Below are 15225 nucleotides of genomic sequence, written 5' to 3' on the forward strand. Positions count from 1 at the left end.
AGTCAGTAAAGGCTTTTCTAGTGAAGATGAAGCCTCCGCTTATATATTGTGGAAAAATTGAACATACACAGGATAAAAGAGTAATACCTAATAATTTATTGAATCAATTCATAGTGGAAAAATGAAGTATAGCTTGTGAAAATGGCGCCAACATGAAATTCAAGTTCAATCGAAAATATGCGCATAAACAGCGCCAAAATCGGAAAGTTTGATTTCCCGCGAAAGTCGGGTTACAGCGCCCGCATAAACCCGACGGAGGAAACTTGCATTACAAACTCGGGTTTCGTGAAACCCCGGTTTCGAGCCTCGCATAAACGTAGCTATTATCTCTCTTTTGAACGATTTCCATTATCGATCCTCTGCGTCCGTTTTATTTCCTCATGTTATCACGGGTTTCCGTAACGCGGTTGATGCAATACATTTCTAGTGGTTAATTTTCTTGTGATGCCTCTCTTTCTGTTCATTGCATCGTTCCCTCAAGTGAAAATTTAGTCCAGAGGTTTGTATTATTCATTATTTACTTTAGGTACTAATTTTAGCTACATCGTCTAATGCTGTTCAAAAGCTCTTGATCTAATACCCTCCAAGAGCGAAGAAACTGAAATGGCTACAGAAAAGAAACCAGGGCAGAGAAAAATTCAGAGAGTTCATCAGAGTCGCTATCTACTCAAGGGCTGATGAAGTCACTTCTTGAGGCTGTTTTGTCCAGTAGTCCTGAGACTAGTGTGCGGCAACTGGCAATGCTGTATGTGTGAGATCCTAGCTCTCCAGCCCGATTTTTGAAATTTTGAAACTTTAACTGGCTATGTCGGCACGATAAGACAAGACCTTAGTAGCAATGGCTCTTAAAAAAAGTTCTACAAAAACTTGTCCAACAAAATCATAGAGTACAATAGAGTCACAATGTATTAGAGCGCCGATGAAGTCAATCCATTAACGCGTCTTTCCGAGCCGCTTGTGCTCCGAAAAGTGTGAACCAAGTGTGAACTCAACGGCACTTATCACCATTGTGGCCTATGGAGAAATCATGAACTGCTTGTGTTTTTTCGGCATTTTTAATTCAATCATAATTAATTTTTGCAAATTTTGCTGCAAACAGGTAGTTAAAACCATAGTGAATCCATTTATGTATCATACTCTTGAATAATATTCCAAAAGGGACATAAATTGAGACTTAAACCAAGTGTGAACCGACCAGCATTTCTTATCACGGCGGCTTACAGGAAAAGCAACGACTGCTCATGTTTTTTCGACATTTTTTAAGTCAATCGATATTAATTTGTGCAAATTTTGCTAAAAATAGATGGTCAAAGCCATAATGAATTCATTCATGTATGTTACTCCTGGATTTTATTCATACAGGGATTTAATTTCTGACTTATACAAAGTGTGAACCAACCGGCATTTCTAACACGGTGGCTTTTGGAGAAATCAACAACTGCTTGTGTTTTTTCGACTTTTATTAATTCCATCTATATTAATTTCTGCAAATTTTGCTATTATTAGATATTCAAAGCCATAATGAATCCATTAATGTATGTTACTCCTGGATAATATTCATATATGGACTCAATTTCAGACTTATTACCGGCCTACTTAGCTGGTTCAATGTGTGTGGACCTAGCCGACGAATGGAGCCGAGTCGGGAGTGGGGTGCGCTGAGCGCGAGTCTCTGCGTATGCGTCATCGCTAGTCGCCGCACACTAGTCCCCGGAGAACTGGACAAAACAGCCTCGAAAAGTGACTTCATTGGCGATCCAGTACATTGCGACTCTATTGTACTCTATGAACAAAATGTAAAAAACTTGTAAATTTTTAAGTAAAAAAACTCTCGAAACACCTACTCGTTTTAGCAAACCCTTTTGGGGAATTCTTTTACGTAAAAAAATAGTGTCATTTTAATTAAAAGAAAATGGAAAATTTACGTAAAAATCAATAAACTATAAGTATCCTCAATTTTTATGGGCTGCAACTGTTCCTTTTAAACTTTTCTGTTCACCACTTTTTTTCCTAGTTTTTGCCTGCAGGAAGCTAAAAAAAAAATAGGTACTTAAATTTTACCTAAAATTTTTCTTCAAATTTATGTAAAAAAAAGCCCCTAAAAGGGTTTCCTTATACGATCATTTCAAGAGTTTTTCTATGTAATTTTCAAGTGGTTTTAAAGTAAATTTTAGAAGATCTCTTAAAATTTACGAGTTTTTTACAACTTTTCTCAATAGCCATTGCTACTAGGGGACATAGCCCCCTATCTGTGCCGTGTCGATTTTCGATTCTTGTCGTGACGACATAAATTCAACAACAGGCTGCCGGGCTTTGCTCAGAAAATACAGGTATAAAATGTATTTCTCAAGAACCAGGAGTGTCCTACAGTTTTTACTTTGTTATGTCTCTGGTCAATATACTTGACTTTCCCAAATTCGCCAAAGTTACCATCATTTGAAATTATGACATTTAAAAAATCACTCGCAACCTGAGGTTCTTCCTTACGTTGCAGTGTTATAAAATGCTATATAGTTCTTAGATGGTTCCCACCTTCTGGCGAGTAGGAGGCTAAAAACGCATTGTTCGAGGCTTGACTTCATTGATGCTCTAGCACATTGCAACTCAATTGTGCTCCATGAAATATTTCACTGAATTTTCTAGAAATAGGCGCACTATACAAGCGATCAAATTAACTTGAGTATCTTGTTTTTTTCAGTATTACAACTTCATCACTACCATGATCCAATATTTTTACGAGAGCCTTCATTTTTTATTTTTCTTAAGGATTTACTTAGGATTTTTAATAAGTGGAATGAATTACCCGGCACATTTTTAGTTCCTAAAGATCAATACTGACGAAGATGGATCTATGTGAGGCTCAAAACCTCACTTCAATGGCAAACTAAGGTTTCAATCACGGCATAGATAAAGCAGCTTCAGTGAAATGTAGGTTTCTAAAATCTGCAGTTTTAATGGTAGGTATTAGGTTCTGGCTTTCCATATCACGGGATTTATTTCAATGCAAGAAGAGAATTGGTTGGTATGAGGCACCATTCTGCTGTGTTCTGCTAAAGAGACGGATGTTTCTGTAATGGACTTTCCTTCAAAATTTGACTAATTTAATTTAAATTAAATATCCTATTCAGTGAAATAGTATGCAAAAAGTGATGTTTTTTCAGACCAAACAACAGTAAGTCAATATTATTCCACAAAAAAGCTTCACCTACCTACTACTGTCTTGAGGAAAATGGTACCCTCATCACAAATTTTCAACCTCGAAATTGGTTAGTTGTGTATTAGTGTGGTCGCTTAGCTCATAAATGCAAGATGATACGCGGTTTCCGGCTACCAACGTGATTTTGGTCTTAAAATGACCGTTAGACCCTCCTGATTCAGAAACCACCGAGAGTCACCCGCGCTCCCCCCGTTTTCCCCCCCTTTTGGTCGCCATCTTGGAAAATGGCGGCCAAAATCGGGTTTTTTCAAAATATCTCGAGAACGGCGGCAGATATCAAAAAATTTTCTTAGTTAAAAAAGATTCAGCGTGAAAAAGCGGTATGAATGAAGTACTCATACGTGAATAATATGAGAGAAGGGAGGGGGAGGCCCGCCGCGCTGCTGCGCGCTCCTCTGCTCCTCAGCTGTCTTGCGAAAAACTCGCTGTTCCGGCGGGCGCGCGTCATCACCCGAGGCGTTGCGCCCTCTGGTAATCAAGCAATTAATAACTGGACACTTGAATCTTCCTGCCTTTTTACTTGCTGTGCTCTGGATAGGTTGGTAGTTATAGACTTTGAAACCAAAGTAGGTAAAGCACCTTATATAGAGAATTAATAAGAAATAAATATTTAAGTATGAACTGTCATGAATGAACATACAAAATTAGTCACGAACAGGTAGAAAATTAGAGTCAGTCCTGACAGGTTAGTATGTACGTAATTCTGTTTCTCCGTAGAAACATCAGGGTGCCTCCAAGTAGAAATAAATCAGCGTGACAAAAATTAAATTTGTATAATTATAATTTTGTTATCACAACAATAAACGAAATTAACTAAATACACCCAACAGGGTGGGTGTATAACCCGTTGGGTGTATTGCAACAGTCTCGCAAAAAAACTAAAATAAAAGGAAGTATAAAATACAAATAAATGTTAATAAAATACATTTTTGACGGAAGAGTAAATGGACTACATTTTGCAATTTGAAACTATAAATTCTAGCCCGCTTTTAAACCAACATACGTGCCATTAGTTTCCCTACGCTTATCCGTGTTTTTCAAGAAGAGCCAGAATTTATAGTTCCAAATCGCAAAATGCAGTCCAAATGTTTGGCATGAGAGGATAAATTCTTTTGGTATTCATGACCTAAGTTTTGCAATAAACTAGTATGATATTAGTGCGGTTGTTTGAAAGATGGATTCAAAATTAGAGTGCTTCGGGCCAGTAAGTTGGAAATGCAAACCTTTATGAGTATTGCCCATCACATAAACAAAGTGCTGTGCACTTTAAATTAAAGCGTTGGCACTTGCAATTTTTTATACACATTGTTTTACATCCACAAGATATTAGCTCGTGGCACTCTTTCGAAGCCTCTGATAAGGTGGTCCACAGTGGCTTGATGGCAAGTCCCTCAGTGGTCTCAGTTCTAATTGTCCAACTCCAAGATTTCACGTCGGGAACAACTGGATTCAGCTCCAAGCAATGCTTCCAAATGTGAGTTTGGAGCATTGCTCTCCGCAAATGCTGGCGCAATGCTTCCTCAGTGGGAGGAATGTCTCAACCAATCGATTTTTTTGAGTGTACAAGACTCTCCTGCATTCATTGACGGATTTTGCCTGGCTGGACGGGTCATAAATAAAAATAGTGAAGAGCTGAATTTTTTCAAAATCATTATTAGAAATTTCGTTACACGATGAAAGCCTGAAAAATGTTCCAGTTAAATCATTCTCCAATTTATTCCAGATATTCCACGCCTTCGTCTTGCCTTCGCCGTAGAAAGACGATACGAAGTCACAACCTGTAAACGCATGGAAGATTGTCAGTGCGTTGCGCATATCCGGCGAGATTTTCGATGTTAATTTAGAAATTTGCATTAAACTCCTATTTTTACCAACTCCATATTCTACGAACAGGTCCTGCAAACCGAATTGTTTCAAAGTTTGGAACATAGAAGTTGCAATCACGATGACATCAGAATCTACAGTACTGAGCAGTACAAACTTATGACCAGATAGAACAGCATTCTTAATATGAATGAAAAGTCTAGTATCTGCCTCCTCGTGGAAACACGGTGAAATATCGGCGCTTGAAACCAAATTTCCAGCTGAAACGATCGATATACGTCATCAGTGCAAATGACGATCTTACCCATTGTCTCCATAGATTTGATGTCTTGTGCGAGTAATTGAAATAACTGAGTCTTGTTACGATCAACTTGCAAGAAATGGCCAAAATTTTTCGGTATAGGCGTTGAACCTTTTACGAGAATTTCTCTTCCGGACCCTCTTTTCTCTCTTGTGTCTGATTTTAAGCTATAAAAGGCGGATTTCTGTCGAAAACAATATCAACCCTGTCAAAGCTCTGCAGTTTGCGCTTAATTGCTGACTGAAAAACTTTTATGGAGAATTCGGAGAATGTTTTAGCATTTGATTTATTTAAAGTATGCACCAACACAGCTCCATCAATTACGTTAGCGGTGCACGGGTTTACACAAGTTTCCAAGTCATTTGAATCTGAGCCGCTTAGAATCTTAATGGGATTCCGGCTGGTCAAGAATTGTAATGAGACCACATAATTTTTGATTGGTGTTTGTAAAGTTTTTAGACCATGAGGGACTAATTTTTTTTCCTAAAGAAAAGGGAAATATTTGGATATCTTTCTGTTTCCCTCAGCAACTTTTTCCCTAAATTGGGACCATAGTTAGGTTTAAAAAATTTTGTATGCTTTTTAGTCGAAAAGTGGCACAGAAAAAGTATTCCCTCTTTCCCATGAATTTCCCAAATGTTGAGGCCCTAAGAAATTTCAATTTTCCTCTCACTAAAATTTCATTTTTTTTCAGTTAAAGAAAAAGGTTGTGTCAAATGTTGAAAAAAATAGGTTCAATATTATTACTAAAATAATTGTAATAATTTGACAATACCTATTCTTGCATTGTAATGCTTTAATTCAGTTCCAATGGTGCGATATTCTTGAGAGCACCTCTTATTCTATTTTTATTTTTCCTAATGCCATTTTTCAAATCACACCAATTTCCTTCTATATCCCTTTGTGCTATGATTGTCATCAAGTTCCCTTTGATGGTTGCTGACCTATTTTTCGTCGCTTTCTATTTGAAAGGAAGTAGCTGTCCATGTGCATTTGATAAGGATTTAATATAAGTAGTCCAACTCCTCATTCCTCACTCATGCTGCTCACTGCCCTAACGCATGGTGACTGAATTTTAAGTACATACTCCAATTTTTTTATTTCAATTTTTTGGAGGTACATGGGAGTTTAGCCTTTACTGCATTTGAGTAGAACATCTTATGGATACCTATGATTTTTTTTCTGTTTCTCTTAAATGATCATAACCTTTCTTTTAAACTCTAGGTTGAAAATCATGTCTTTTTAGATGATACTCCAAATCTTGCTAAGGGAGGGTGTAACTATGATTCCCTCTTGTATTTTAAAAGACTCGCACCATATTTGATCTAATTAAGTCTCTAATGTTGGTGATAGCAGAAAAATATTTTTCCCAAACATGGTGTTACTGAAGTTCCTGCATTTTTTTTTTAAAGAAACCCTCAATTTCGTAGGTACGCTGTTTGTTGTAAATATTTGTTGAACCGCCATTGAAAGAAAAGAGGAAAAAATTTGATGAAAACCCAAGAAAGTTTTTTTTCTGCATGAAAATTGAACGTGATAAAAAATTGAAACATGTATCTTTCTTGTCATAAACTTGAAAGCTTTTTTTCCTTGCAAAAAACTGCAATTTTGATGCAATGCTGATAATTTTTTTTTTTACTTTCTAGGAACACAACCAAAAAATGCTTCTTCTGTTCATTTTATCTTGGTTGAGCATCATTCAAGCATGGAGCACAAGTGAACATGACACCAATATGTATCGGAGCTGTCCGCGACTTGTGCATAAAATTTTCACCAAGTATGCACCACGAGGAAACTTCTCTGTAAACATCTATGCCAAACAACTCGAAGCTCACACAATCAAAGCGTGCACTTTACTTTGCTGCATTACAGACGGTTGCAATGTAGCCTTTATGCACAAACAAAGTTGCTATCTTGTGAGTACTTTCAATTTAAGTTTCTGACTCTTTGTCAAACCATCCTGTAAGGAGGAACCTGCCCGGCAAAGATCAAAAATACTTTTGCGACCATGTCACAAATGCAATGCTGCATGGTCATTTTTGGCAGCAAAATTATGACAACGTTTTCGCAACAACCCCCTGCATCTTTTTGTTATGCAGGTATTTTTTACCCCTGTACCTCATTTTCCAATCAAGATGTGTTACTAGTGCCATAGTGTTTATCAGTTTGATATCAATGGCTAACGTCAAGAAATGCATAGGTACCTACAATTGTGACGTAGCAAGTCCAGCCTCTATTGTCTTGTTTCTAAAGAAAACTAACAGACGTTTTTCTTGACATTTCCTTTGCATTTTCTTAATTAAAAACAAATATTTACAGTCAATTTTAAGATCTTTTGGTTGATTTTCTCATCTAAATAAAACACTAGCAAAGATCTGAAAACATCTCATTGGAGATACTCATTTTTAAACTCTAGCCAGTCATATACTGCTGGACCATTCAAAAGTCTGGACTGCCTTTAAAATTCAGTAATCAAGGAAGCAGCTATATATTTGCTGAGTAATAGGATGGTTGAATAAAGATGGGTCCACACTATTCTGTGAGGGGATCTAGGCCAAAATATTAAAAAAATCAGCATTAAAGTTTAAGCAAAATGGTCTCTAATGAGTATCAGTGCAATATTGAGAGGGGAGAATGTTCAACCTAGGCAGATGCATTGGAATACTTAGATGGGGTCTTGCTGAGAGATCTACACCAGGTCGGGTCTTTTTAGAACGCATCAGTTAGTCCAGCTTAGCATCCTGCAAAATCCTAGGCAGGATTTAAACACCACTATAGATATGAAGCGAGGCATGACACTGAAGTGCCATCTTCGCACCCTCTGCCATCGCTGTTGAAGAGCAGATGCAACTGCCCACTACCGAACGAGAATGTTGTTCAGCAGCAATAGCTGATAGTGTGAGGGTGGGGGTGGCACTAGGGTGCAGCTTATTTCCGTCATGTACGGAAATTGACGAGGTCCAGGTGGCAATCGGTTCTATCCATGAAAAAAGTAGGCTGTATGAAATTTGAGTTAATTTGAAGCTTTTTTAGATGATGCTCAAAGGGATCAAAACTACTGGCAAAATTACATTGGTTTGAAGGGCGGAAAAACGCCTGATCTGCAAAAATGCATTTTTTGGATCTAAAATGCGCTTAAATGAAGAAAACCTGACCAGCTTTTGGAGAGTTATATAGGGGCCCATTCGAAACGAGAAAATCACAATTTTGACCCATGGGTGAGGGTAGGGGGATCACTCGAGAGATTGCAAGATAAAGTATATACTCCAATTTCGTGACTGCAAGATAAAATATATACTCCAATTTCGTTCCAGGCTCGAGAAACAGTATGGGCGGCAATATTGTAAAGGGCCAAATATAGTTTTCAAGGGCTAAAACAACTATTATACATTATTTCTCATCAAGTTGTGAGTTAAAGCCTCTTCAACTTCGGAACACTTATTTTGAGTTTAATCAGAAAGTCTCAAAAGCAATCATTCAGCAGCGGGTGCGGCGCCTCAAAATTGGCTACGCCGTGACCCCCCTGCTCCCATTCATGGGTTAAAATTGTGATTTCTTCGTTTCGAATGGGCTCCTAGATGCCTCTCTAAGAGCTGGTCAGGTTTTCTTCTTTTAAGCGCATTTTCGCAGATCAGGCGTTTTTCCGCCCATTGAAACCAATGTAATTTTGCCCGTGGTTTTGATCCCTTAAAACATCATCTACAAAAGCTTCAAATTGGCTCAAATTTCATACACCCCATTATTTTCATAGATAGAACCGTTTGCCACCTGGACCTTGTCGATTTTCCTACATGACGGAAATAAGCTGCACCTTAAGGTGGCACTCTTGTGTCATGTCTGGCTTTATATTCATGATGGCGTTTTAATGCTGTCTAGGGTTTTGCAGGATGCTAAACTGGGCTCACTGAAGAGTCTCATCTACTGAGTAGGGCTGTTCTATTGGTTGTCGGTAAGCCACTGAAACAGTTCCGTTAAGAAAAAGTTACGATAAGAGCGCTCTTACCGATAGCGATCAGAATTTTCGGAACTGACGAAAATAAGCTGTTGCCATTTGTAAATCTATTTCACGCACCGCAGCGCCAGGCAATCTGATAAACCGACGCATGGGGCAACAATACATTGAGTGCGAGCTCTCAAAAATCCGTAAGGCCGGCTGTTAACGATATCATCGTCACTGTCGGTACTGCCGCCAGTTTCAATAAGAGACGATATCGATAGTGTTCCGGCAAGATTCGTTTGAACACCCCTACTACTGAGTAGGTCTAAAAAGACCCAAACTGATCTAAATCTCTCAGCGTCACCCTAGGATAGTATTTCAATGCATCTGCCTGGGCTAAAGACTCTCTCCTCAGTCTTGCACTGATTAGTGATTAAATTTCATTTTTAGCCTCTTATGCTAATTTTTGGAACTATATGGCCTTGATTTTCCTACTGAACAGTGTGGATCTAGCACTATTCTACCATCCTGTTACTTAAAGTGTTCAGGCAACATTTTTAGTGTTTTTTTTTCCTGTTTGCTGAGTAATCGATCCAATATTTTAACTTCAACACCTCCCAAGACTTGTTTAATAGAATCTTGACCCTCATGAACTAATGACCTGATTTTTACAGGTGACCTGCCTTAAAGATGAATACTGTTACCCGAATTATCTGTATGATGTACCAGACGAAACAGCCATGGTTTTGGTGAATCCAGTTACCACTGATACATGGAGTGATGCACTAGATTCTTTTGCAAACTATGAAAGGTACGTTACTTATTTAAGTGGTTTAGTTTAGTGAGTTGCAGAATCAGGTCATAAAAATTATCATCCATAGATAAGCCAAAAATAACATGACCTGCCCAAGCATCGTGTTTCTACCCCCATAGCAAAGACATCACCCTTTTAAACCAGGGTTGGAGATGTTACTCAGGGTGTCAGTGGAAACAGTCTTTTTCTCTTTCCTAGACTCATCAAAGACATGAAGATGAAGCGCTAGAGGCAGAAAATGAAATTTCGCTTCCAATTAATTAAAAGTATTGTGGTTCTGCTAAGCTGGACCGCTGAAAGAAGAGTTCTAAGAAGACCGTACGCACTTGAATGTAAGTTCAAGGGGGCCTTTGAAAAAAACTAACAGAACTCAGTTGAGATGCAAGTGGGCTTAATGACAATTCAGGGAACGCAAGTAGGCAGTGAAATTAAACGTAAGGAACTAATAGAAGTTGGAAGGGACCGCACTCAACTAGGCTCTGGGCAGGCTAAGGAAAGCCATACACAAAAAATCTTGTGTGAGCACGTCACAGAAAAAAATTTAAAAATAAGAAAAAGAGAAAAGAATGCAAAAAAAAAATGTGCCGCACTCTAACAGTCAAAAAAAACAAAAAGGCCACTCAACTCAACTTAATACAATGGAAAAAATTAAAAGGCTTTAATCTCAAAGTAACTAAAAGAAATGAAACTAAGCACCACAAATCTGATATATTTGGAAAAAGAGGGGGAAAGGGTGTAAAGAAAAGAGGAGATAAGTTTGGAATCATTAGAATACTAAGAACTCGTAGGTTTTGGTACATGATAATCTGTTTCATCTGCATTGTTGTTACTAAACACAATTAAGTGTTTGTTACAGAGAAAATAGATCTAATCAGAGCTAGCTCACCTCTAGTGTATGATCAAGTAATCAAATTAAGTAAAGCTCTCTGTTATTTTGAACATGCGGAATATTAGAATGTACCTACTTCAATGTTATTTGTAATATCATTTTCCTTGTATGAGAATAATTATCTTCATCAAATTCAATACAGTACTTACAATGATCACTTAGTGGCTGATGAAACAGAAATTCAAGAAGAGAAATTCAAAATCTGCACAGATGACAGTGATTGTGGAGTAAACAAAGAATGTAAGCAGTTTGCAGGGTTTGATGGAAGTAGCTGTGTGTGTAGACAAGGTTACATGTACAATTCCACATCTGACGCGTGCACTGCACTAGCATGTAAGTCATTTATTGTTCTTCCAAGTAAGCTGTATTTTCAGTTAATGGATAGGCTCACTCTTACTCAGCATAGACTGATTTTTCAAGTGGATAGTCCGATTGATCGAGTCGAATAAAATAATAATTAGAGATTCCTGTCTGGATTGAGTTTTGCTGCTTTTCAAAGGCATGAGATGATTAAAACAGGCCATGTTACACTTGAAATTTGAGATAGAAGTTTTATTATTTTGTTGATGAAAACCAGCCTACAATTCAAGTATTATAGCCACTAAATCTATCTTAATGTGGACAGCATTATACCTTTCTTGGACGTCTTTTAAAAGATTTTGTGAAGAATTTGCTTTTGATGTATACCTGAGCCTGTGGTCAATCTCTGTAGGTAGTGCTTCTGTTTGAGACTTGGGACTACGCATATTATTAAATTCCGCAAGGATCAACCCATGAGTGCCAGCTAAACCAGTATGAACTGCGTTAAATAAGGTTTGGCATTTCCGAATCAAAATTTTGCAAATGAACCGAACCCCACCAACTAGGCCCCCCCCCCCCCCCCCCGCGCAAAACTACAAGAAACCACCTTGAAAAAATTATTCAATATTCATGAAGTCCTATGAATAGTAATTTGAATAATATAAATAATATCTACTTTATAAACCTCGATGAAACCCTAAATAAAGATTTGACTGTGAGATGGGAATGAAGATTTGACCATGAGAGAGGAATAACGGTGATGCAATGCGGTCCAGTCGGTATCCATGGTGACGATTTGCAGAGCTCTCGTCGCAGACACACACTGGCGCAGTCCTCAGAGGAACAAAATATTTATTTGTTTTAATGATCAAGAGCAGTCCGAGTCACCTCGCTTATTATTCATAGAGAAAAAAAGGAGGTGTTAGCATCGTGAGGATTGTTTACGTTGTCATGTCGGCACAGGTATTTCAGCAAAATCCGGAATTTGAAGTATGAAAAATGGACTGTACAGTCCGATTTCTATGCTTAAATCAACTAACGATATAATTTCAAACACTTCATATAGACTGACTTTTTTCCATAAACTACACCATCTTCAAGAAAATCGATGATAAAAATCGTCCGTACTGACGGACGTTATCAAAAAAATCAAAGATGCGCAAAATGCAGACACCTCATTTTTTTTCTATGTTTATTATTAGTCATCCTTATCCTGTCCTGTCAGACACTTTGCTCGTTTGCTTGAATAGCGTTGTCGATTTTTCTGGCAGTAGCACTCGCTGAGGAAATGTTTGTTTGCTCACTAAAATGGCACGACTGCATGGCGCAGATGTATTAACAAAAAACATTATCTATGACGAACTGCTATCATAAAAGCCTACATATTTAGAATACTTTCTCTTTGTCAACGCATGTTTTTTTCTTCTTTATTCAGCAAATAAATGTTTTTAATTTATCAAAGGCAGATGAAAATAACATAAAATTAATAAATTAATTGAAAAAAAATAATTTAAGAAAAAGTAATATAGTGACTAATCGATTCGATGACATCACTTCATAAAGACTTGTGAAGCAAGCCTCTAAGTCACCCACGAAACCGGTGACCTGACCAGGGGCAGGGAAGAATCCCTTGCCCACCTGTGAGGGCGTGCGAAGCGCGCCTGGAACACCTAGTAAATGGTATGTTTGTTGATTAATATGATTAACTACCTAAATTTTATAGAAAGAAATTAAGGTGGTTAAAAATATAATATACTTTAGTCATTATTTTTCCTTTTGTTTTTGCAGCCTCAACTCAAGAAATTTCTGCTTTACCACAAGTTAATAACCTTAAACCTGGCCATTTGTCATCCGTAGGGAACTTGGTAAGCATTTCAAACTGTTGAGTATGGGATTTTTGCCTCCAAAGAGTGTTTGCTTTATAGATCTAGGGAATTCCTGTCAAACCTCATGAAGTAAAGCATTCCTAATTTTTCAATCATACGCTTAATTAAGACTTTTAAAGAAAAGAGGATAATGTGTTATACTATTTCATGAAAGCAGTTGGGTCATGAGTAGTTAAAAATGCGCCGGCAAATAGAGGGACTTCGCCCCCCCCCCCCCCCCCCAGCTTCACGGTGTAGTGTGGGGGGCACACAGGACTTTCTTGCTCCGCGCCAGCATTTTGGTGATTGCATCACCTATTTCTCAGCTATTGAATATTGTGTATGACTGCTATTTTATTGTATTTATTCTGATCATTAAACTTTATTGAAAATTTTTTCATGATATGTGATCAATATATTCAGAATTGACTTGTTGGTAGTATGAGGCATTTTCAGTTAAATATTTGATTGTTGTTGCCACTCAGTGAATACTGCAATCCCTAAAAGTCTTAACTTTTCCACAATTCATTAGGATCTATTAGATCCATTGACATCATGCTTTAGACGTGACTGTATAATCTTTACTTAAGTATGATAAAAAAGCTAACAGAAACCTACGGTAGGTTTTTCAGGTATATGCTTTTACTACAATGTATTTCAAGAAATATACCTCTAAGTTTGCAAAATCTTGAAGTTTGATTGGAATTTTGAGTGAAATAAAACAGTCATGAATTCTCGGATGGACTAAAATTTCAATAACCTAATCAATCTAAAGAAGTTAGGTATGATGCTAATTTGTAGAAAGAATGAGGACAATGACAAAAAATGAACAAAAGAAAATATCTTCCAAAAGCGCACAGAACGTAATTATACTTCCAGCAGCGAGACACAACAGTGCGCAGGGTGTCTAGTGCCTGGGAAAACGGGGAAATGTCAGGGAATTTTATTTAGCAAGCCATTCTTGTGTCAGGGAAATCAAAAAACACGGATTATTTTTGTTGAAAATTGATGATGCATCAAGTTTCAGGAAAATGGAATTCATACTAAAATTTTTACCAAAATCTCCTCTAACGTAATTTAAATTTTAAAACTGAGGCAAACAAATCTCTTATGCGTTTAGGCACCATATATTTTGCTCAATGTATTACATTATAGTGGGGTCGCGTAGGGTCAAAAATTATCCTAATGGCTCAAATTGGGTACCAGCATGAAACTTGGTGAAAATGTAGTCTAAGGTTCCTAGAACGAAAATCCATGGATCCAGGCTGGATCTCAATGGTTTCCCGTATTTTGGCGGCCATTTTCCAAGATGGCCGCCATAAGCTGATTTCCATTATTATCTCATTTTTCAGGCGTTCTAACATGCCTATTGACATGAAATTTAACAAGAATGTACTTAAATGTGTCTAGAATGAGGAAGAATTGACATTTAAGTCCAGTCGGCCATTTTCCCTTGCCATTGACCGCCATTTTGAAAATTAGCGGTTCAGCGCCAAATCTTCGCGTATATCAGATTTTCGCGGCTGTGTTCCATTGAGATGTATGTTCGGCAGGAATATGCGTTAATATGTTGAATTTTGGCAAGAATATTCATAAGTGGGTTGAAAATAGAAATTCATCGAGACCCAAGCATGGTCAACCATTTTATCGCCGAATTTGGCCGCCATCTTGGAAAAAAGCGATCTGCCCTGTTCCTCCGAGGTTTGTTGGATTTTCGTGGCTGCTTTGAAGCTAGACGCGTGAAATTTGGCAGATACGTCCCCAAAAAAGTCGGTCCTCGAAGAGTTACGTTTTCTGGTTAAAAAAGTGTTTCATTTGGTTTGAAAACACTTTTGGGCAAGTTTCAGATGTTTGGCTGAAGTTTTAGTGCTGCCGCATCGCTTATTAATTGTGAAATTAGAGATCCCGATAATTGAGATTCTTGACGATTTGATGCTTTTTTTAGGGACAAAGCAGTCACACTAGAACCCCAAAAATTTGAGATAGTAGACTCCTAACACACTACTTTGAATATAAATTAAACATTTTGCCGCACGAGACGCGCAAGTATTATTTAAAAATTCGGAAACTTGGCCGAA

The 15225-nt window shown here is 37.7% G+C and overlaps 1 protein-coding gene across 5 annotated transcripts in view; it reads left to right on the plus strand.

Annotated features, from left to right (window-relative positions):
* The first annotated feature begins 303 nt into the window (after nt 1–303).
* LOC109039704 (dyslexia-associated protein KIAA0319-like protein) overlaps nt 304–15225 on the plus strand; it is a 79781-nt gene continuing 64859 nt past the window's right edge. Inside the window, exons 1-6 of one of the 5 annotated variants that reach the window (XM_072296226.1) lie at nt 304–499; nt 1580–1796; nt 6989–7258; nt 9954–10090; nt 11125–11315; nt 13071–13147. In XM_072296226.1, coding sequence (XP_072152327.1) covers nt 1632–1796; nt 6989–7258; nt 9954–10090; nt 11125–11315; nt 13071–13147 — 840 coding nt within the window. In that variant the 5' untranslated portion in view covers nt 304–499; nt 1580–1631. Of the gene's footprint in view, nt 500–1579; nt 1797–2150; nt 2331–2698; nt 2958–6988; nt 7259–9953; nt 10091–11124; nt 11316–13070; nt 13148–15225 lie in introns of those variants that run through there. The other 4 variants (XM_072296227.1, XM_019055312.2, XM_019055311.2 and 1 more) reach the window with 4 other exon arrangements.

The sequence above is a fragment of the Bemisia tabaci genome, chromosome 2, assembly GCF_918797505.1.
Source record: "Bemisia tabaci chromosome 2, PGI_BMITA_v3".
Taxonomy (NCBI): domain Eukaryota; kingdom Metazoa; phylum Arthropoda; class Insecta; order Hemiptera; family Aleyrodidae; genus Bemisia; species Bemisia tabaci.